This window comes from Pimephales promelas, chromosome 11 (assembly GCF_988280905.1).
Source record: "Pimephales promelas chromosome 11, fPimPro1.hap1.1, whole genome shotgun sequence".
NCBI classification, from domain to species: domain Eukaryota; kingdom Metazoa; phylum Chordata; class Actinopteri; order Cypriniformes; family Leuciscidae; genus Pimephales; species Pimephales promelas.
Genome location: NC_142779.1, coordinates 10,895,094 through 10,917,923, shown reverse-complemented (window position 1 = coordinate 10,917,923; position 22,830 = coordinate 10,895,094). Strand labels below are relative to the sequence as shown.

The following is a 22,830-nucleotide window of genomic DNA, read 5'->3' as shown; positions in this document are numbered from 1 at the left end:
CCCTGTCAGTATTGACATCAGCACCAGATTTTCTCTTTTTTATCGCCTATTCTCTCTCCATATGTTAAAGGAGAGAACAAGTGAGAACAGACACGGCAAATGAAGTAATCTTTGCTGTCGTGGCTTTCTCGTATTGTGGAACACTGAGCACTTAGCTTTACCTATTCTCTTTCATCGCTATGAAAACCAATCTGCTGTGATAAAGCCATCAACCGATATGGCACCGCTGTGTTTCTGGCCAACCGTTTCAATTTACCCGTTATCCAAAGAGACTCGCTCATGTCGGAGATAGACATAGGGTTGAGGTAGACCACAAACTGTCTGTCAGAAATGAGATTACTAAAGGCATTCTATTTAATGATGTCTACTGGACTGAGGAAAATAAGAGATGTGTGTGGAGAAAATCAAATCACTCCCCATTCCTTGGTCCAGAATGGCTGCGACAAGATGGCCATACAACACAGAAATCTATCTAATGCAGCAGCTCTGCTTCTGCCCACAATGAGACTATCATTAGAGCAGAATATTATAAATACCTTTAAATTTACTTTAATGGGGGTTTATGTGCGATAAACGTCCGTATTGTGTAAAAACAGGTTGTATTGCTTCCGGCTCATGTCTTGTGCCTTGTTAAATATAGAGATGTTTTACTCTGGAGCAAGCAAAGATAAGCATAAACCCATATCCATCCATCGCATATGCAGATTAGAGTCTAAACGTTTTTATATTTCTTCTAAATCACAAACATTTAGATATTTAAATTGAATAAAATGGCAACAATAACAGGAGCTGGGTTAGCTGATTACCATAAAAGTCCATTTGCCCATCAGTTCAATTTGCAGTTAACATGTTCTCAGACAAGTGACGTTCAGAATAAAGCCTATTAATTGATCTTTTTTGAGATAATCCTCGTCACAAAAATGAAGGAAGAAAACTGAGAATACAACAGAGGTGCATCAATAGTCTTAGTCTCAGAGATGCCCACGGAAAACTCCCACTTCTTCTCCCCTGTGGCTGTTCACTTTACTTATTGGTCAAACTGTCTATATCTTCTAAATGGACAGTTCTTTTCCAGAGTAAACTGCAAACTGGATTTTGTTAGTTAGATAAGACACTTAAGATGGTGACACCACTGATGTTGCATATAATGATTATGTAAACAGAAAGTCATCATTATGGTTTTATATGGTATCAGCTATTGGCATAATCCAATTGTTGACAATAAATGAAAGTGGAGTCATTAGTCTTCTTCTGAATGACATTAAACTTGATTAACTTGTGATTAAAACCAACCCAAAACAAGATATTAAACTTCAACAGAATATCAAGCTAACTAAATATTCTGCTCATTTGCAAGCACTAAATAAAGGGGCGAGAGGCGCAGCTCTTTGTAGAAGTGTGCTGAAAAATAGTGGAGGGGTAAGGTATAGGACCACAGTGACAAACTAAATATAAGTCTGTTCCACTAGGATAGGCAAATCCCCATGAGCTCTGCCCCCCAAACCAGCCCTCAGCTCTAAGCTGATGTCATCCTGAGACTGGAGTGATAACCCTGGGGGAGCAGAGCGAGGGCAGGAAATGCTGTCATCACCAGGGTTGCCTTTCCCAAGCCGAGCAGATGAGCATTACACATGACTATCCTGATTTTCCTACTGTTACTCATTAATGAGTCTGAAGGACCAGGCGTATTTGATCTGGATTAAACCTGATAACCAGGTTACCTTACATCATGAGCACAGATTTGTGATTAATAGGAAGAGATATAAATAATGGCAAGCATTAATGCAAACCGCATGTGCAAATAGTGCTGGGAATATGTGATTAATCCTTTTTAGATAACACAGTAACATAGTCAGTTTTTTAAAGATCTATTTGTTTAGGAAATGTGTGTGTTATGTAAAAGCATCGAAATGTTACAGTAAATGTAAACTCTTTAGGGCTGAGGGCTCCATAGAAATGGTTGTGTAAATATAACAGTCTTAAGAGTCTAGCTGTCTTAAATATTATGTCTTTAAATTAAAATAATATAATACTGTTCAAGAAGTCATTAGAATTAGAAATTACTGTATTATTTTATTTTTAAATATTTCAAAATGTAATGGCAAAGCTGAATTGTCAGCAGCCATTGTTGGCACTCATAATATGCTTATTTGGTGCTCAAGAAACATATTTCAATGTTGAAAACACATGCAGTCTAATATTTTGTGAATTGTTTGAGTAAAAAAAAATGTATTTATTTGAAATAAGATCATTTGTAACATTATCAATGTCTTTAATGTCACATTTGATCAATTTAATTCATTTTTTTAACAATGTATGCATCTGCTTATTTGATTGAACTGGTGTGATCAACTCTTACAGACTGAACATGGGGTGAGATCTGTAATAAATGGAGAATCTCTGCCAGTGTCTGACATAAAATAGATAAAGAGAGTGAAAGGAGTGAGTGACTGCTAGAGAGTGACTGCAGGCAGTGGAAAAGTGAAGACTGATGGTGATGAATGCAACACACAACTCCAACTGTGATACCAATCACTAGTATGTGTCAGCAGCTCTCTTCAGCCACCGGGCTGACAGCAGCCTCTCATGCTTGTTTCTTCCTGTGTGTGTGTGTCTGCACATTGCCTGTGAAAGGGACACTACAGTCTTGACCTACACTATTAAACCACATGAAGTAGTATGTGACATAAAATGCTCTTTGTATGAGATATACTCGAGACCACGCACAACCTTGACTGACAGGCGTGAGCACACATGGGCCACAAGACACGATAAGTATAATAGAAAACACATTCAGAGTCTTAGTCGGTCAATCTTTCAGTCTCACTTTGTATGAACAATATGAGCTTTTCATGAGCAAATATTGAAAGTCACTGAGATGAAAGTAAGCGCAGCTTCGTCTCTTTCTCTACTCGATAAAAGAGCCATTTAAAAGGAAGACGCAACATCGCTCACTGCGGCTGACAGGAGGAAATATTATTTTCTCTTTATGCACCAAATAGGCCAATAAATCGGAGGGATAGATGATTTCATTTTGAAAGCAGTTTGATTGGATGTCCATCAGACGTGATGAAGGTCAGGGCCAGACGAGCAGTTCTTCTCAGGTTACTCAGATCAGTCTATAGATGACTATGGTACTGGGCTCCTGATAAGGACAATTAAGGGCTCATGTTACAATCTCATCTATATGTGGGTATGGTAAAACTGCATTAATGGGAATTCACAGCCACAATCAATACATGACTGATACTAATAGGCCACAGTGCAGTTGCACTCTCGCACAGGGCATAGCAGGATCTGACTGAGGGTTGCTGGGAAGACTGATGACTGTGTTGGCTTACTCAGCGGCCCGATTACAAGCAGCACCACCTGTTCTGGCCAAAACCATTACATTTAATATGTAAGGCAGAACGGGAATGGAACAGCAGAGCTTCTACACTTTTTGAGGGATATAGTGTACCATTTAAATATTTGGGGTCAGTAAGAATTTTAAAGAAATAGAAATTAGTTATTTTATTTAGTAAGAATAGAATAAATTGATCAAAAATATGTCTAATTTTATATCTAAATATATCTAAAACGATCCTAAAATAAAAAAAAAATAATAATTACGGTTTCCAGAAAAATATTAAGCAGAACTATTTTTTTTTTCAACATTGAAAATAAGAGGAAATGTTTCTTGAGCAACCAATCAGCATATTAGAATGATTTTTGAAGGATCATGTGGCACTAAAAACGGGAGAAAATGAAGCTGAAAATTCAAAATATGTTGATCCAGGACCAAAATATGTTGATTAATTGGCAAAATCACAGTGACCCTGCTTGCTCAATGCTAATCACGGCTACATTTTATGTCATATGAATAGATCTAAATACTTTAAAAACTTCTCACGATTCGTTAATCTTGATAGCTGTAATAGTAAAAATGTATAATAGCTGTACTAAAAGTATTCGAGAGAGTTTCACATGTAATATGTAGCTATTTCATATGCAAGCATGTCAGCCAATCAGAGCAGTGGCCAGTTCAACTGAATCCCACAGCAGACACACTCCTTCAATCAGAAGCTAAAATCAGGCTAGGAAAAATGCATTTTATTTCTAAATTATGACTTTTTTTAGACAAATATACTAACATTATAAGGGCAACCCAGGAAACATTATAAAATAACCCTATGTCAGGGGACCTTTAAACCCGATTTATCAAATTATCTAAACAGAGAATGCAATGGACACTGGCGTACCCGAGTATTTAAACATTTTCTTTAGTTCATAGATGAGAATGCTGAGAGAATGAAGATATTTAGTACAGTTTGTCAGCACTTTTATAAAAGAACTCCAAAATAATTGATGAGCACGAAGCGGACTCATGGATCATTAAACATATTATTTTTGCATAACACAATTCATAATAGTTTATACTCGGTGCCCTATTTATACACGAGGGCTTAGAGAGCTTGACTTGAAATCAAAAACAAATTTCATGGATGATATTTACAGTAATTTGTTGTTGTGGTCCATTATGATGAAGATACTGATGATCATGATGCTGTTTTGATTAAAATCTGAACAAAAATGTAACAACTTTAACAAATTTACTGTATATAATATATCAAAATAAAAAGCTCATCCATCAACAGTTTGGCATAAGAAGAAAAGCAGCAACTCAACTTTTAACTATATTCAAACATATATAAAAAAAAAATCCATCCATGTATATCTAATAAGCCATTTTGTGCGTATTAATCCAATTTGTACATGTACTATCCGCATATAAATAGGTTGTATGCACTTTTTTGGACTTAATAAATAAGAATAGGCTGTTTTGGGCTGGACTAAATTAGGTTGAGGTAATAGAAATCAGGCATATGATCTTACCTGTATTTTGATTGGCCATGAAAAGTTGCTGACATAAACATGGAAAGTGATGTTGGGATTTGCAAGGAAGGAGAAAGTCTCACAGGAGAAGCTGTCTCTGTACTCTTTGATGTTAGTCTTGGACACTATGGGGAATTCCTCCCCTGAGATCGTACCCGCTGCAGAGACACAAAACACAGAGTCAGCAAAGTGCACGTCAGCCAACAACAACAACTGCATACAAAATCCTCTGCATAATTAAAAATGACATAAATATTCTGATCAACCCTGAATAACATCTGAATAATGCTATTCTAAGAAGCTGTACTCAAATGCCAACCAATAGTGAAAGTAATAGGGAAAACACCTAGACACTTCTAAGAGCTTCTCAAAGGGTTTGCACAAATTTAAGAGTTAATAGTGAATACATGGTCTATCACAATACAGTAAATCTCCAAGCAGAAATGAACATGAACATCAGTCAGTCTATATTGATGTTTCCCAGATGACCAATACAGAGACTGTTCCATTAAGTTTGACAGCATAAAAAATGATTTCTTTTAGCAATTCATCACAATGCAAAATCTGACTTTTCCATTAACCACTCTTTTGAGCTCAGTGTTTAAATATTACTATAAATAAGTTTTCATGACAATGACACTTACACTCGAACACTATCTGTACTATTCTAGTGACCATTGGGAGTCTGATTTATCTGCGCCTACGGGACGATCTTTAACACATATCTGCTTGTCCAAGAGGTTTATTCAACAGCAACAAAACGAAAATCTATTTCGCTTACGCATTTGCTCTGTGCAAGAGAAATGTCTGTTTATCTTAATTAAAATCAAAAAGCATTTTACGAATGCCTTGACAATCAACTCACATAGGACTCCTATAGCTGTACTCACATAGACTCCAATACCAATGGACTCCTATACATGCTATGTTCAGCCAGAACTATTTTACAAAGAAATTATGTCTTTTGGGACTTCTTTTGTATTTTATTCTGAAATATTACATGAAATACTTTACCTGTTGAGCCTATAGACCACGTTATGTTGATGTTGAAATTGTTAGACGCATTAATTGACATATCGAGATTCTTGTTGGTCTGAAAAACAAACATGAAGACAAAAAAATAATAATAGCTGGTAATAAAGATTTTACAATATTTTTTACCATATGTACAATAATGTGGACTGCTTTTTTATTATTTATAAAATAAATAAAATGCGTTACAATATAATGCCACAAAAAATATTTAATTCTCATAATAATTCTTGATTGTTTCAAAATTTCAAACCAAACATCAGGTTATTGGATAACCGAGTTATGCCAAATAGCACTTTTGCATTCATTCATTCATTCATTCAAAAAAAAAAAACAGCTTATTTTAGGAAGCTTTTCATATTGCATTTGTTACGGACACAAAATGTGGAACTTTTTTGGAAACACAAAATAAGTTCAAAATAAAATACAACCTGTTGCAAAGAGATGATGCAAACTCACTGACCTCTTCCGGAGTCGCCATGAAGTTAATAGCTGAGTAATGCTGATCGTCCTCCTGAAGCAGACTAAAGGTGAACTGGTAGTCTATCAGAAGATTATCTATTAAGGTGGGAGAAAAACAAAAACAAAACATGAATTGTATTTAGAATTTATGTCCAAGTGTTTCAGCATAAACATCATGAGAATAACATAAGAAAGTGATAGCTTGGCAAAAATTCTTCATGTTCACGTCATGTTGAAATCACAACATCATGGCAATCACAGCTAATCTTCAAAGTTCAACACAAACTTTCGTTGGGAAAGAGAAGCAGTTGTGTGATAAAGGACTTTTTGACAGCTCACATCTGCACGAGCAACTAAAGGTCACCTTGTCCGATCCAATTTTGAAGACGGCATATGATTAAATAGCAACAGACAGAGGAAGGCTGAGAACTGATTTGATTGTCCAGCGGGTCAAAATTAATATCAACTCTGCTGATGATAGAAAATACTGAACTTTCATTGACATTATTCTGGTCTCTAGTTATCATTTATGACCTTTTATAAATCAACAAAATTTTGTATAAATTTAAAGCACTGAAAGTGCCACTATTATGCTATTTTGAATATTACTTTTCATGTATTGTGTAATACAACTGTTTGCGAATGCAAAAGGTCTGCAATGTCTTAAAGATAAAAGTGCATGACAAACGTTTACGTAACAATGTAACACCTTTGCATAGTGCCAAACAAAGTTCTTCATTGGCTGCCCGTGAACGTCATCTATTTTGACCCGCTGTCCGCCAGATAGAGCATATCACAAGAGCACGCGTCAGAGAGCTTAAAAAGGATTAGTTCACTTTTCAAAAAACTTTTGCTGATAATTTACTCACCCCCATGCCATCCAAGATGTCCATGTCTTTCTTCAGTCGAAAAGAAATTAAGGTTTTTGATGAAAACATTCCAGCATTTTTCTCCATATAATGCACTTCAGTGGGAACCAAATGGTTCAAGGTCCAAAAGACACTTTCAGTACAAACTGCAAACTGTTCAAAGGGCTTTAAACGATTCCAGATGATGAATAAGGGTCTTATCTAGTGAAAAGTTTACTTTTTATAAGCTCAAATGGTCGCCTTGCTCTGTTCTGTGACGAATGTTCGTGACTCTCCTGTTCGAACTCGTTCATCAAAATGAACGATTTTTTTTCCGAGTCAATTCGTTCGTTTAAATAACCAAATGACTCGGAAAAAAGATTTGTTCATTTTGATGAACGAGTTCGAACAGGAGAGTCACGAACATGCGTCACAGAACAGAGCAAGTCGAGCATTTGAGCTTATAAAACTTACACTTTGTTATTTATTTATTAAATGAGCGATCGTTTCGCTTGATAAGACCCTTATTCATCGCCTGGAATCGTTTAAAGCCCTTTGAACAGTTTGCAGTTTCTACTGAAAGTGTCTTTTGGACTTTGAACCGTTTGGTTTCCATTGAAGTCCATTATATGGAGAAAAATGCTGGAATGTTTATCAAAAACCTTAGTTTCTTTTCGACTGAAGAAAGAATGACATGGACATCTTGGATGACACGGGGGTGAGTAAATTATCAACAAAAGTTTTTTTTTCAAAAAGTGAACTACTCCTTTAAAGTGATATTGATGGTCTCGGGTCGGGCTGGGTTTGAACACCACGGGCCAGGCCCGGGTTAGAGCTGGAGCAGGGCTCTAACTGAATCTTGAACAAATCGGGGTTTTTTTAGACTCTTTGAGAAATTAGATTATGTACAATGTATATTATGAGAAAATCAAAGTGTTTTTTTTTTTAACCTGTAAAATTCTGGCAAAACCTGGCATTCTTTTGCATGTATGTGTGATTAGAGTTCAATTTATTGCAACTGGGCTGTTAATCTAACTCATCATGACCCTGAGCACACATCGTTAACCTTAAACATCAATTTCAAACCTCAAATGAGCAGCTGCAATCTAACAAACAGAGTCTGACTGTCTCTGACCCCTGGCCGATCCAAGAAAAACTTCCAGGCCTTATTCAAAAGATGTTTATCTCTACATATCTGCAAATGACGTAACAGATGCACACTAAACCATAGAAGATTGGGGGATGTTCACAGAAAGCGAGCGAAACTAAAGCATATTAGGTTCAACAAATAGCCGTGTTCATTCCGCAACCACAGAGAGATGGAGAATTACCGCAGATCAGATCAAAGCGTCCGTCTTGAGCTTATCTCTTCCTCTGACCACTCAGTACCCTCCGTTGTCACAGAAATAGAACGATTATTGCTAGCTTTTCCTCTCCTTGTTTTGCCCCAGGTACACAGCAAAGCTATGTTTATCCCATAAGGCTCTTTGCCAAACTTCAGAGAGGTTTTCTATTCCATGAAGGGGAAAAATAAAAGCAGAAAATCAAAGAGGGAGATCAACAGGCTGTTTTGCTTTATGGGATATAGTACAAGTAGTTATATCTATGGGGCTTGAGGACACTTAAAGCTATATATTGCCCACACTCGTACATTTCCTGCTGTGATGATATTAATACTTTTGAGTGTGCATCTGTCTTCGCTTGCATGACTGCACGTATTTATATGTGTGCATGAGTGAATGCGTTTCAAGGGGTTCACAGCACAATGCAAATATGAAATGAACATAAATAACAATATTCTGTGTAATGTTTTCACTGCTTCAAACATTTTTGCTGTAATTTAGTTATAATAAGCCAATTAATTGCACAAATTTAGCCAGTAAATTAAATTCCCCTTAGAGTGAAATCAGTAAACACTAAATAATGGTGTTATCGAACGAAATTGTATGAAAACACGTGCTACTATTCTATTTCAGAGGAATGAAATTATTAACATATGAGGTTATTAACCTTTCTTGAACTCGAGAATATTTTCACAATCATCTGATAGAATTAAACAAACATAAGAAGCCAAAAGGGGACGTTCCGATTACAACCGACAACAACATCATCATCATCATCGTCTTATGACGTGCTCGGGTTGCGAAATGCACACATTTATTTACAATGCATAATTCAATAAAGCATTACAGGAATCTCAAATAGTCTCATCAAGCCAAAGTGCATTTTCCTCTAAGCATCCAGCAGAACACATTTCATTTCCAAGTTCAGAGACCTGAAATGAAGCCATAACAGAAAGCCATCCCTGACAAACAGGATCTAGGTATTTTATTTAATGTCTTATACCATAAACGTTATCATCCTCAATTCTGGAACACCTTGCTGGCAGTAATGAGAACTGCAGAGAGGTAGGGACATCTGGAGTCATCTTTTGTAGAAACAGGAAAGAAAATGGCACACTGCCTTAAATATTAAGTTCACATGGTCACACAGTCCTTTTGAATGCTAAAGACAAACAAGTATGCATAACAAAAGCACATGATTTAGCTAACCATATTATATGTTCATGTTTACAAATTTAGAAATAATGATATAGCTAAACGTTTTTTGATCATGTGTATTAAAAGGCATCGTCTAAATTAAACTCAGTGTGCATGTCTGGAACAGCTACAACTTACTGTGTATGTATGACATAACATTTCTGTTTGGTAAACCGCTTGAATTCACTTTGCTTGAATATTATCTTTGAGGTGTGACAAAAAAAATCTGAATATAATAATCAACCGGCATTTCCACTATGCAAGATTAACACTCGACAGTTTGCAGTACGGTGACATTTGAAAGCAGTGCACTTATATAAAGAGGCATAAAGACATAATCTATTGGCATTAGAGGTTTTGGATCGCTTAGATAATAGCTTTATCATCTTAATGACAATTTCTTCTCCATAACATTGGCATGGCAAAAATGAAATGAAAGTAAAGAACATTCCAATTCATCCTCATGCACTTTAACATGGTCTCGATTGAAGAAGATATCTGTATCTAAGGCTTAAAGCCAATACATCTTGAGAAAAAAAGATGGGCTTTAGATGTCCAAATAAAAAGTGACTTTGTAGGCAAACACAAAGCAGCTTGACTAAAAGTGTTTAGCTGTCAAGGCAGAATGCCTGATTAGTTTTTGATGAGGGTGTCTGGGACACTCATCTGAGTATGTCTGAAACAGTAGTTATGGCTTTGATTCAGCCAGTGGAGAGTTGGCTGTAAATCAGAATATGAGGTATAAATATAATTTTTGGATCAATGTTAAGAGAATCAAAGCTGTCTTTAAGTGAAAGTAAACTACGTTTGAAAAGTTTGGGGTAGATACGATTTTTTAATGTTTTGAGTATTTTACAGTATGCTCACCAAGGCTGCATTATTTGAACAAAAATATAATAAAAACAGAAATATTGAGAAATATGATCTAATATTAGAATTCAAAATAACTGTTTTCTTTTTAATAGATTTTAAAGTTTAATTTATCCCTGTGATGTGAAAGCTGAATTTTCAGCAGCCATTACTCTTCAGTGTCACATGATCTTTCATAGAAATAAGTCTAATATGCTCAAGAAACATTTCATATTATTATTAATGTTGAAAAAAGGTTGTTGAACAGTCTTGTCAGGATTTTTTGATGAATCGAAAGTTCAAAAAACAGCATTAATCTGAAACAAAAATCTTTAATCTTTCAACTTTTGATATATTTAATGCATCCTTATCCATTTTTTTTCTGATCCCAAACATTAGTGATCATGATAGCAGTACTACTACTGCAAACAATATACATAATCTGCCTATTTAAACGTTGAATGGAAAACTTAATGCACAAAAATATAGTACACTAACCAAAATATTAAACTTTTAATATATGTTGCGCTTACTCAGTGTGTAAACAAGTGAAAACAACAAAATAGTACATAAAAACTTTTCAGAGCTCTTTTTTTTTCCTATTTTGAGCCAGATATGCTGGAACCACAGTGAGTTGTTGCCTGGATCATGGAACCAGAGAGCTGTAGAATCGAGAACAGCTGTAAACGGAACCATCCAATTTGTGAAATAATAGTTTAGTGTGATTTGTGAACCATTTCAATAGGTTCACCAAAAAGAATTCGCTTAAAAGAATGCTCATAAACTGGACACCACTATCACATTTCAGAGCAGGTCTCGATTTTCTCATTTCAAAATAACAAGGATTTATATGTTTTATGAAAAGTAATGGAGCAAAAATGCCCCCCCCCCCCCCCCCCCCAAAAAAAAAAAAAAAAAACTTGAGTCACCATGGTAAATATGATCTCTAGTCTGATAAAGACAACAGTTTGAAGGCAGTTTTGACTGTATAACATCCGTCATGTATATGGCAGTTGAAACATGACCCTGATCACACTGGAGGTTATACTGTAATAAACATCTATCCATTATGATAGTGAAGGAGACATTCAATTACAGTTACGGTGACTTGCATTTATCGTCATCATTAGTATAATCATGTTTGATGGCCCTTGATTTTTCTCCTTGTGATAACAGACATTAGTGTGTTCAAGGCTGGTTGAATTAGCCTGTTACAAAGACGAAGCGTAAACATCAATCCCACTCAGCGGGTAAATGTCACTGACGTTCCCTTAGGGAGTCAGACTTGTCTCGCTCCAACTAGCCTCTCTTCATGGCTTTAATTGGTCAAATTAGCGAGTGTGTCCGCCCCACGTATTGCGAAGCTGGACCACTGAAGCATTGCACGCGTGTGATGAAATCCACACTGACAGAGTGAAGGGAACAGTGCTAGTAAGAGATAACAGCTGGATGCTGGGAACGTGAGGTGCTGCTTGTGGTTGCTGTGTGTGTGTTTATACGTGTTTGTCTGTGAGAGAGTTTGCAGGCCAGCAGCAGTGTACACTTTAGCGTTTAGTACACCATACAAGGAGCACGAAATGGAAAAGAACAGTTGCTTTAATCTGAACTCGAGTGTAATATAATCATAGATAGCACAAAGGTTATTTTAACTAACCATGCCTGACATCAGATGTCTTACACCACGTGATGTGTGCTTATGTGCATTTGGGAACGCAACGTGCACCAGGTTCACTTTAATTTCCAATATGTTTGTGGACATATATTCCACCAAACTAAAAGCTCAAGGTTTGATACAATAGGTTTAAAGGGTTAGTTCGGTATTTCACACTTAAAGCCCTGTTTTAAGATCGTTTCTGATGAATTAGGATGGTTAAGATTGAAATTTGGACAAATGCTGTTGTCCTGAGAATTTTGGGTTTCTGTGTTAGCAGAATTTATCGTAACTTTTGTACCAAGTCAAGTCAATGGAGTCGGACAAAAAAAGTTTGTCTGATAAAAAAAAAAGTTGGGAACCCGTCTTATGGTTCGCAAATTCAGACATAGCTCAATTCCAGTAGCTACAAGGAATAGTTCATTTTATTAATGCAAATTCAAAATCAAAACTTAGTGTTTCTCATACCATGGTCTGGGTGACCATGGTATGAGAAACACCTAAAGGAGATCAGGTGAAACTGACTGTTTACCATTCAAAATTAATAAATAAATGCACTGGCTACATTGGATGTGAGTAACCATAGCAACAGGCAGTCAAAGTATCCGTTTACAACTAATTTTTTTATTTTTTTATTAAAAATAAAAAATAAAATAACTATGCCTATGTGTGTTTTAATTAAAAAACGCCCATGTGTAACGCCCATGGCTTAGACAAGCCCAACTTACTGTACATGAAAAAAATAATAATAATAATAATAATAATACATTAACTTTCTGGCTCATCAGTTAGCTAAACTGAATGGTTAAATGGTTGAAATCAAAACTTAGTGGTTCATAAATAACTCAATAAAACAAGCATAACAAACAAGCAATTTCCAAACCTGTATGACTGACTTTCTTTTGTGAAACTCAAAAGATTACTTTTGATGTTCGTGTATTATTGTTTTTCTCCATGAAAATCAACAGTGTCCAATCTTGTTTTGCACCCACTTTCATTGTAAAGACGAAAATGGTGTAAATGATTTTCCCAAATTATCTTCTTGATGCATGATGGCAAACAAATGATGAGAGCATTTTTATGATTTGGGTGAACTATAGAATTTACGGTCACGTGTATTTATTGGCATTTTCCACCAGCATATCCCATCAGAATCTGCGTTGTGCGTGTTTCATTTCAGCTGGAAAGAGCGAGGATAATGGAAGGATTTGTTGACCACAGGAGGATATGATGCAGAGCACTATCAATCATGAAGTGATATAACAGTATTGTGCTGCAGAGACTGGAGGGGAGGTCAATTATAAATAATGCATTGGTAATAAATCCTCCTATATACAGGGAATGAGAGTCTGATCTGCTCATAAAAAGCCTGGCAAACGTGCTTTTGACACACAGTCATCTCCTATGTGTTGATTAATCAAAATACTGGGAACCTTTCTGCCATAAGACCTTTTCAAGTTCCTAACTGAAACCTTTGTAGTGTAATAGATAACACAAATGTCTGAGTAAACCTCAGATGTCCAAAGAAAAGTCACACAAATTGAAGAACAGAATGGATCACCTACAGACGATGCTGCCTGGATGTGCTCTGCTTATCTGAGACTGTAATCAAATGCTTAGTTTTAAAAACATTCATTGGTGGCATTGGAGGGCTGTTTACATAAGCCTGGTTTGGTTTGTCAAATCTGGACTGGTCTGGTGGCATTTCTGGGAAAGTGGAAGTGACAAAAGCAATCGTTTAAAACAGGCTTTTAAAAAGATTTTTCCAGCTGTCTTGAGAAATTTGTGTAGACGCGGTCATTTTCAGGAGAACCCATGTCAGTTGTTCCTGAAGATGATTGTTCTGTGGCCGTGTGATTTTCTTTTCGTTTTCCTATTTTGACCACTCTGTGCTTGTGTCAATCGTGACAACTGGACATATACTGGAGCTGTAAGGCTGCCATCTAGTGCTCTGAATCTAAAATAAAACTACACTGCTTGTGTGAGAGACAGAGATGAGAATGTTAAACATGGAGAGTTAGAGATACAAAGCACATCCAGCTTTGACACAAACATTAGGGATTATTGCAAATTGTTTGCTTGTAATCCTATAATGATTCATATGTTTGAATTGTGCTGTGGCTCAGGCTCACAACATGTAAGAGTAACAGTGCTCAAGGGATTTGGGTTTGAATTCCTATAAGTAAAAAGAAAAAAGAAAAAGATAAAATACCATACATTACAATAAACTATGCAAAAAAGAGATGGTGCATAATACTTTTGAATCTGATGCACATTCTGAACGTGCATTAATAGCACTTGCCAAAAGTCTAATATATGCTTTCATTATTAAATAAAAATAAAATGAAATAAAATGTTTACCCAATTAAAACACAAAAGGAAACATATTATTATTTATATCTAACATGATATTTACATAAGGAATGTATTATCATTATGCTTAAAGCTTAGCTTCTAAAAACAAGATGGTGGATGTTGATTTCAGTATCTGCAAGTGAAGTCCCACCCACTGATCTGTAATAGGCTTGTAGGGTGAGTGGGTCCCACCCCCTTGGATAATGTGAAGTTTGTAGTCTCTACACTTTTCAATGAAATGTGACTTCCTGCTTATTATGACGCAAAATGACGCTTTTTACATCATAATAAGCAGGAAGTGAAACACTTAAATCCTTATTTCTCCCATCTCAGGGGAAAATACGGGAATAAAACATGACCATTCAAAAAAATGACTGGGTTTCTAAAGATACAAAGCTTAATGCAAAAGGGTGAAGTGTCCCTTCAAGAACATGCAAGGCTTTGCTTCCAAAAACATATTCACTTTTACATTTGCAACATGAAGTTAAAATCTTTGTTCAAAAGTAAAAAGCTTTTTAGAGAGAGAGAAAGAGACACAAAGAGAGAGAGAGACCAATCAGAAAGTCAGCCCAGTCAAAAACAAAGGAAGTTGGGCGTAAACACTTGTACTGCATTTTCATGCAGCAGATGAAAGAGGAATGAGACCTGACTGTTTGCCCGCTGAACTCTCTGACCTTCAGATATCTGTTTGAGACACTTTAAATCAGAATCAGTGATTGTGGCTCAAGGACATGTTGGGTCGCTTCTGCTTCTATAAAAATGGAACTGAAGCCCAAACAGGTGGGATAACAGATTAATGTATGAGGACGAATTGTTTTATCCTATTTACAGTGATGTAATGAGACTCTCTCGATGTGGTGAGAGACTCACTCATATATTAACTAATTTTAACCAAAGTCCTCTCTCTAGATGATTCTCCTCAAAGAGTTCATCCCAATCATTTTCCATTAGCAAGCCAACATCATCAACAGAACATCTCTTTGCATTTAGCGACACGGTCCACAAAGAAGAGTCAATCACAAATAACACACACATACAGTGTACAAATCCACATAAAGAAACAGCAGACAGAAGCCTGATGTTGTACTGCTAAGAATAGATGATTGTTTGTGTGATGGAGTCATTATCGGGCTTATGACGACGACTAGCTGAAGCGTTCTAAGACTGAACACACTTATAGAGTGATAAGAATAAAAAAAAAAAAATAAGGACATTAAGTTTTCTAAGACACTTTGTTACACTTTGAATCAACTCTAATGATTGTTAAAAAATTTGTCATTTTGGGTAACATGAATGAAAAGTGATCAAATGCACAGTATACTAACATTATACATCAGCCTTAAAATATCAAAATATAATTATTAGCCATATCACCCATCCCTATGTGTGTGTGAAAGAGACAGAGAGAGGGTTACTTACAGTAACATGTTCCTCTAAGTGGGTTTCCAAGGTAGCGATTTTCGGAATCACATCTGCAGAAAATTAATAGAAAGAACATTTTGTTTACAGATATGACACGCTAACAAACAAACTAGATTTGGGAACTAGTTTTCACCCATCAACAGAGGAAGTCTTCATCAAAAAGTTAAGCTTCAATCATTATTTACTATAGGTATGCAACACAACACATGACAATAGTTATTAACTATTTCTTTATAAATGCGTTTTAAAATGCGGTCATAATGAAAACATTTATAATAAATACCACTAGATAGATTCAAAAGTTTTAGGTCAGCAAGATTTTTGAAAAATGTTTTATGTAAATGAAATAAATAAGAAAACAAAATGCAATAATTTAAAAAATAAATGTAATTACGTTTTGAATTAAAAAAACAGAAAACAATATTCATGTTTTAACTATTTCTGATCAAATAAATTAAGCTGTGTTGAGTATAAGATACTTTTTCCAAACACAGAAAAAAAAAAAAACATGTGAGAGTGTTGATGGTTTGTGGGACCATAAATGTCAGTGTGGTTGTATTTTTATGGTGATTTCTCCCTATGCTGCAGGTAATGTACTCTTAGCCATGTTTGAGATGATTATAGTGGACGGGCCGTCAGGTGCCCCACTCCTCTGGGCCTGATGAGGAGGATGAGACCACATTTCTGATCAATCTACACTGACAAACCAAACAAAACCCTTTACTCTGTGCCAAAAGCAAAACTATCACAGACTCTCTTAGGATCAGAGAGATGAGTGAAACCCTGTGTGAGTGGAATAGCACAAATCATTTTTTGTTTCTGTGCATACAAGAAACATGCATCCATTTAAACAGAGGATTACAGTAATGCCTAAGCCTAAAATTGTAGAAAAGAAAATGGGGAAGTTCTTGTTTCATTGGCAAAGGTGTAGTAGATACGATTTTGAGAAGCACATTTATTTTTAATGACCATTCTTGATATCCATTTATTCAGTCTGGACTTAAAAAGACAGCTGTACCAACTCTAAATAAGAGGACGACAGAGACAAAGAGGGTGCAAGTGCTAGAGAGCGAGAGAGAGAGAACAACACAGTGGCATGTCTGGTTTAGTTTAAAGCAAACACTCATTACTGGCATGTAAACACTGAGTGTTTATTATTCACCTCATGCTACAGAAACAGTGAGTTCATGTGTGTGGATTTAGAACTCAATAAACACACAGATGGATGGACGGACCAGCAGGGCAAACACGCATGATTAATCAGCAAATTGCCCTTTGAAGTGAAGAAGTGGCTAAGTGCCTGAGAAAGAGGCTTGCATCAAAATCATACAAGGAAGGAAAGGAAAGGCTGCATTTTTTATTATAATTATATTATATAAACGGTATAAACAGTAATTAGGGCCCGAGCACTAACAGTGCGAGGACCCTATTGAAACTGTTAGGGTTATTAGGGCCCGAGCACTAACAGTGCGAGGACCCTATTGAAACTGTTAGGATTATTTTTTTTTTCTTTTTTCTGCAAAGTAAGTGCCATTTTCGGGGCCGCAACATGCTCAAAAACTCACCAAATTTGGCACGCATGTCAGGACTGGTGAAAAATTTCGTATTTTGTGGGTTTCGCAGATGGGCGGGGCAAAATGGCACGCTAGCGCCACCTAGAAAATTGGAAAAAATTAGCCCCTCGTCCACGTTCAACCTACATGCACGAAATTTGGTGGGGACGTGTATCATATCAAGACGCACAAAAAAGCCTCAAGAACCCATACCCTAAACTCGACAGGAGGTCCGCCATTTTGAATTTGGCGGCCATTTTTGGACGATTTACAGACTCCGTACTTTAACGAACTCCTCCTAGGGATTTAGTCGGATCGACTTAAAATTTCTGCTGTGCCTTCTAAAGGCATTGACGATGTAAAGTTGTGCTATCTGCACGTTTTCGTCGATGGGCGTGTCCGTGGCGTCGAAGATTCGCCATGAAACAGGAAGTTGTACTAACTTGGCTGTAAATGCCCAGATCTGCACGAAATTTTACACATTTGACAAGAGTCACGCCCTGAACAAATCTACATGCCGACATTCACCCACAGTCATAGCGCCACCTGCTGGCAACAGGAAGTGACCTTTAACGAAGCAGCCCCCGCCGCTTGTTTGACCGACATGTACGAAATTTCTGTGGTACATCTACCATGACCAGACGCACAAAAAAGCCTCAAGAACCCATACCCTAAACTCGACAGGAAGTCCGCCATTTTGAATTCGGCGACCGATTTGGGACGATTTACACACTCCGTACTTTAACGAACTCCTCCTAGGGATTTAGTCGGATCAACTTCAAATTTCTGCTGTACCTTCTAAAGGCATTGACGGTGTAAAGTTGTGCTATCTGCGCGTTTTCGTCGATGGGCGTGTCCGTGGCGTCGATGATTCGCCATGAAACAGGAAGTTGTAGTAACTTGGCTGTAAATGCCCAGATCTACACGAAATTTTACACATTTGACAAGAGTCCCGTCCTGAACAAATCTACATGCCGACATTCACCCACATTCATAGCGCCACCTAGTGGCAAGAGGAAGTGACATTTAACGAAGCAGCCCCCGTCGCATGTTTGACCGACATGTACGAAATTTCTGTGGTACATCTATCATGTCCAGACGCACAGAAAAGTCTCTTGGAGCGATGCCCTAAACTCAACAGGAAGTCAGCCATTTCTAATTTTACCGCCATTTTTGGATGATTTACTCATTACGTACTTTAACTAACTCCTCCTAGGGCTTTAGTCGGATCGCCTTCAAATTTCTGCTGTGCCTTCTAAAGGCATTGACGATGAAAAGTTGTGCTATCTGCGCGTTTTCGTCGATGGGCGTGTCCGTGGCGTCGATGATTCGCCATGAAACAGGAAGTTGTAGTAACTTGGCTGTAAATGCCCAGATCTGCACGAAATTTAACACATTTGACAAGAGTCCCGCCCTGATCAAATCTACATGCCGACATTCACCCACATTCATAGCGCCACCTGCTGGCAACAGGAAGTGGCCTTTAACGAAGCAGTGTGGCAAATGCACAGCCGCACTGGCTGAGCTGCAGAAAATGAAACGCGGCCGCCTCAGACCCCGACGTGCTACAGGTGCGAGGGCCCGCCCATCGCTGCTTGCAGCTTTAATTTTTTTTTTTTTCTTTTTTCTGCAAAGTAAGTGCCATTTTCGGGGCCGCAACATGCTCAAAAACTCACCAAATTTGGCACGCATGTCAGGACTGGTGAAAAATTTCGTATTTTGTGGGTTTCGCGGATGGGCGGGGCAAAATGGCTCGCTAGCGCCACCTAGAAAATTGGAAAAAATTAGCCCCTCGTCCACGTTCAACCTACATGCACAAAATTTGGTGGGGACGTGTATCATATCAAGACGCACAAAAAAGCCTCAATAACCCATACCCTAAACTCGACAGGAGGTCTGCCATTTTGAATTTGGCGGCCATTTTTGGACGATTTACAGACTCCGTACTTTAACGAACTCCTCCTAGGGATTTAGTCGGATCGACTTAAAATTTCTGCTGTGCCTTCTAAAGGCATTGACGATGTAAAGTTGTGCTATCTGCGCATTTTCGTCGATGGGCGTGTCCGTGGTGTCGAAGATTCGCCATGAAACAGGAAGTTGTAGTAACTTGGCTGTAAATGCCCAGATCTGCACGAAATTTTACACATTTGACAAGAGTCCCGCCCTGAACAAATCTACATGCCGACATTCACCCACAGTCATAGCGCCACCTGCTGGCAACAGGAAGTGTCCTTTAACGAAGCAGCCCCCGCCGCTTGTTGGACCGACATGTACGAAATTTCTGTGGTACTTCTACCATGACCAGACGCACAAAAAAGCCTCAAGAACCCATACCCTAAACTCGACAGGAAGTCCGCCATTTTGAATTTGGCGACCGATTTGGGACGATTTACACACTCCGTACTTTAACGAACTCCTCCTAGGGATTTAGTCGGATCAACTTAAAATTTCTGCTGTGCCTTCTAAAGGCATTGACGATGTAAAGTTGTGCTATCTGCGCATTTTCGTCGATGGGCGTGGCCCTGGCGTCGATGATTCGCCATGAAAAAGGAAGTTGTAGTAACTTGGCTGTAAATGCCCAGATCTGCACAAAATTTAACACATTTGACAAGAGTCCCGCCCTGAACAAATCTACATGCCGACATTCACCCACAGTCATAGCGCCACCTGCTGGCAATAGGAAGTGACCTTTAATGAAGCAGCGTAGCAAATTCACAGCCGCACCGGCTGAGCTGCAAAATATGCAACGCGGCCGCCTCACTTCCCGACGCGCTACAGGTGCGAGGGCCCGCCCATCGCTGCTTGCAGCTTTAATTTTTATTTTATTTTTTTTTTATTTTTATTTTTTCTGCAAAGTAAGTGCCATTTTCGGGGCCGCAACATGCTCAAAAACTCACCAAATTTGGCACGCATGTCAGGACTGGTGAAAAATTTCGTATTTTGTGGGTTTTGCAGATGGGCGGGGCAAAATGGCACGCTAGCGCCACCTAGAAAATTGGAAAAAATTAGCCCCTCGTCCACGTTCAACCTACATGCACGAAATTTGGTGGGGACGTGTATCATATCAAGACGCACAAAAAAGCCTCAAGAACCCATACCATAAACTCGACAGGAGGTCCACCATTTTGAATTTGGCGGCCATTTTTGGACGATTTACAGACTCCGTACTTTAACGAACTCCTCCTAGGGCTTTAGTCGGATCGACATCACATTTCTGATGTGCCTTCTAAAGGCATTGACGATGTAAAGTTGTGCTATCTGTGCGTTTTCGTCGATGGGCGTGTCCGTGGCGTCGAAGATTCGCCATGAAACAGGAAGTTGTAGTAACTTGGCTGTAAATGCCCAGATCTGCACGAAATTTAACACATTTGACAAGAGTCCCGCGTTGAACAAATCTACATGCCGACATTCACCCACAGTCATAGTGCCACCTGCTGGCAACAGGAAGTGACCTTTAACGAAGCAGCGTAGCAAATGCACAGCCGCACTGGCTGAGCTGCAGAATATGCAACGCAGCCGCCTCACACCCCGACGCGCTACAGGTGCGAGGGCCCGCCCATCGCTGCTTGCAGCTTTAATATTGTGAAATGTATTACAATTTAAAATAACTGTGATCGCAAAACTGACTTTGCAGCAGCCATTACTTCAGTCTTCAGTCACATGATCAAGTCATATGATGATATGAAGAGAAAGAAACATGTCTTAATATTATTAATGCTGAAAACAGTTGTGCTGAACCGTTTTGTAGAAAACCGTGATTTTTTTTTTTCTGGATTTTTTGATGAAAATAAAGTTCAGCATTTATTTTATTTTATAAGATTATGAATGCCTTTACTGACACTTGATCAATTTAATGCATCATTATTTTTTATATATATATATTTATTATACTGACCCCAAGCTTTCAAATGGGAGTGTAGATATGACTTAACATGTGTAGTGTCTTGACCAATTAGACACACACAAATTAATCATTATGTTTAATGAAGAATCCAACAAACTCACTTCCAACACTTTAGCCTGGTTAAAACCATACCATTCTCAGTTGTAACTGAGTTATGGTCTGGCAAAGCGTCATAGACAAATCATTTCCAGAGGGGTGTCACCAACGGACATTGCGGGTAGACCTAAAACCAATCAGGGGTGCGTTTCTCGAAAGCATTGTTAGCCAACTATGGTCGCAAGTTCCTTCATTATCAGCATAGTTCAACGAGTCTGTGTTTCTCAAAACAACCGTTCGAACGAACATTTGCAAACAGCGTCGCAAAGTTGTGCGGTTTGAACGACAGCTCTCGACCTGTGGTTAGAGGCATCGTTTCTATATTATATCACATTTGGACGTAATAAATCCTTATCTTGAGCAAAATAATCAAGCTGACATTCAGTACTACCGGTGCCTTTTATTTAGAATACATACAAATGTCATTTACGTCTTTTAGTTGGTCAAAAGATTTAAAGTACGGTGTTTGAAGAGTGCGCATGTGCGAACGTGCTCTACTATGTAAGAACGAGCCAAATATTGAGTCTGGTAATAAAGCAAAATAACTGAGAACAATTAAAAATAGTCCTCAGATGACATGTCTGTAATTTATATAAAACAATCTAGCGTTAATTGGATCTCAAACACTTTCATTAAAAGTAGTTATTCCACAACATGCGAAACCAACGTGGTTGAACGATACTTTGCGACAATGGGTTTCGGGAAACAGTCGTGATTAGCTAGTTGATTTCTCCAACGATGCATCGTACTATGGTAGTGAAGCAACGAACTACGTCGTTGTATGGGAAACGATGAAGGAGATGACGTATGCAGAGCGGCGGCCGGCGGAGAAACATCTCTGAGTGCTGTTCTTAGCTCGGTTTTTAACAAAGGAAACGTTCAAATCGCTTAAAACAGACGCGATAGCTGATTCGAACGAGTGATGTTCGACGGCGGCATCCATCTTTGTAATGTAGGCTACAAAATCTGCTTCAAAATCCCAGTGCTGTCGTCACCGTGTAAAGCCCGCCCCAAAGTTTCTGATTGGTGCCTCGATTTCGACGGATTGGAAATGGGCTTGAATGAGCTCTTTGCCAGACTAACTGTCAGAGCGAATCTACATTTGCCGGAAGTTGTCTGGGTTTTCCCAGGCCACCAACACTTCCTACGCTATACATTTTTTAGAGATAAAACTCTTTACATTAAATTATCACAAAAACAAATCTCAGAGAATGGTCGACTAGGTACCAATGTGTAATTAGAC

General features: G+C 38.0%; 1 protein-coding gene across 3 annotated transcripts in view; it reads right to left on the bottom strand.

Moving 5' to 3' along the window:
- Positions 1–22,830, bottom strand: part of atrnl1a (attractin like 1a) — a 207,578-nt gene that overhangs the window by 98,225 nt on the left and 86,523 nt on the right. For all 3 annotated transcript variants that reach the window (XM_089116952.1, XM_089116951.1, XM_039672737.2), the window contains 4 exons: positions 16,032–16,084; positions 6,371–6,465; positions 5,890–5,968; positions 4,876–5,033 (listed from right to left, as the gene is read on the bottom strand). In XM_089116952.1, the coding sequence (XP_088973078.1) occupies positions 4,876–5,033; positions 5,890–5,968; positions 6,371–6,465; positions 16,032–16,084 (385 nt within the window). The remainder of the gene's footprint in view (positions 1–4,875; positions 5,034–5,889; positions 5,969–6,370; positions 6,466–16,031; positions 16,085–22,830) is intronic.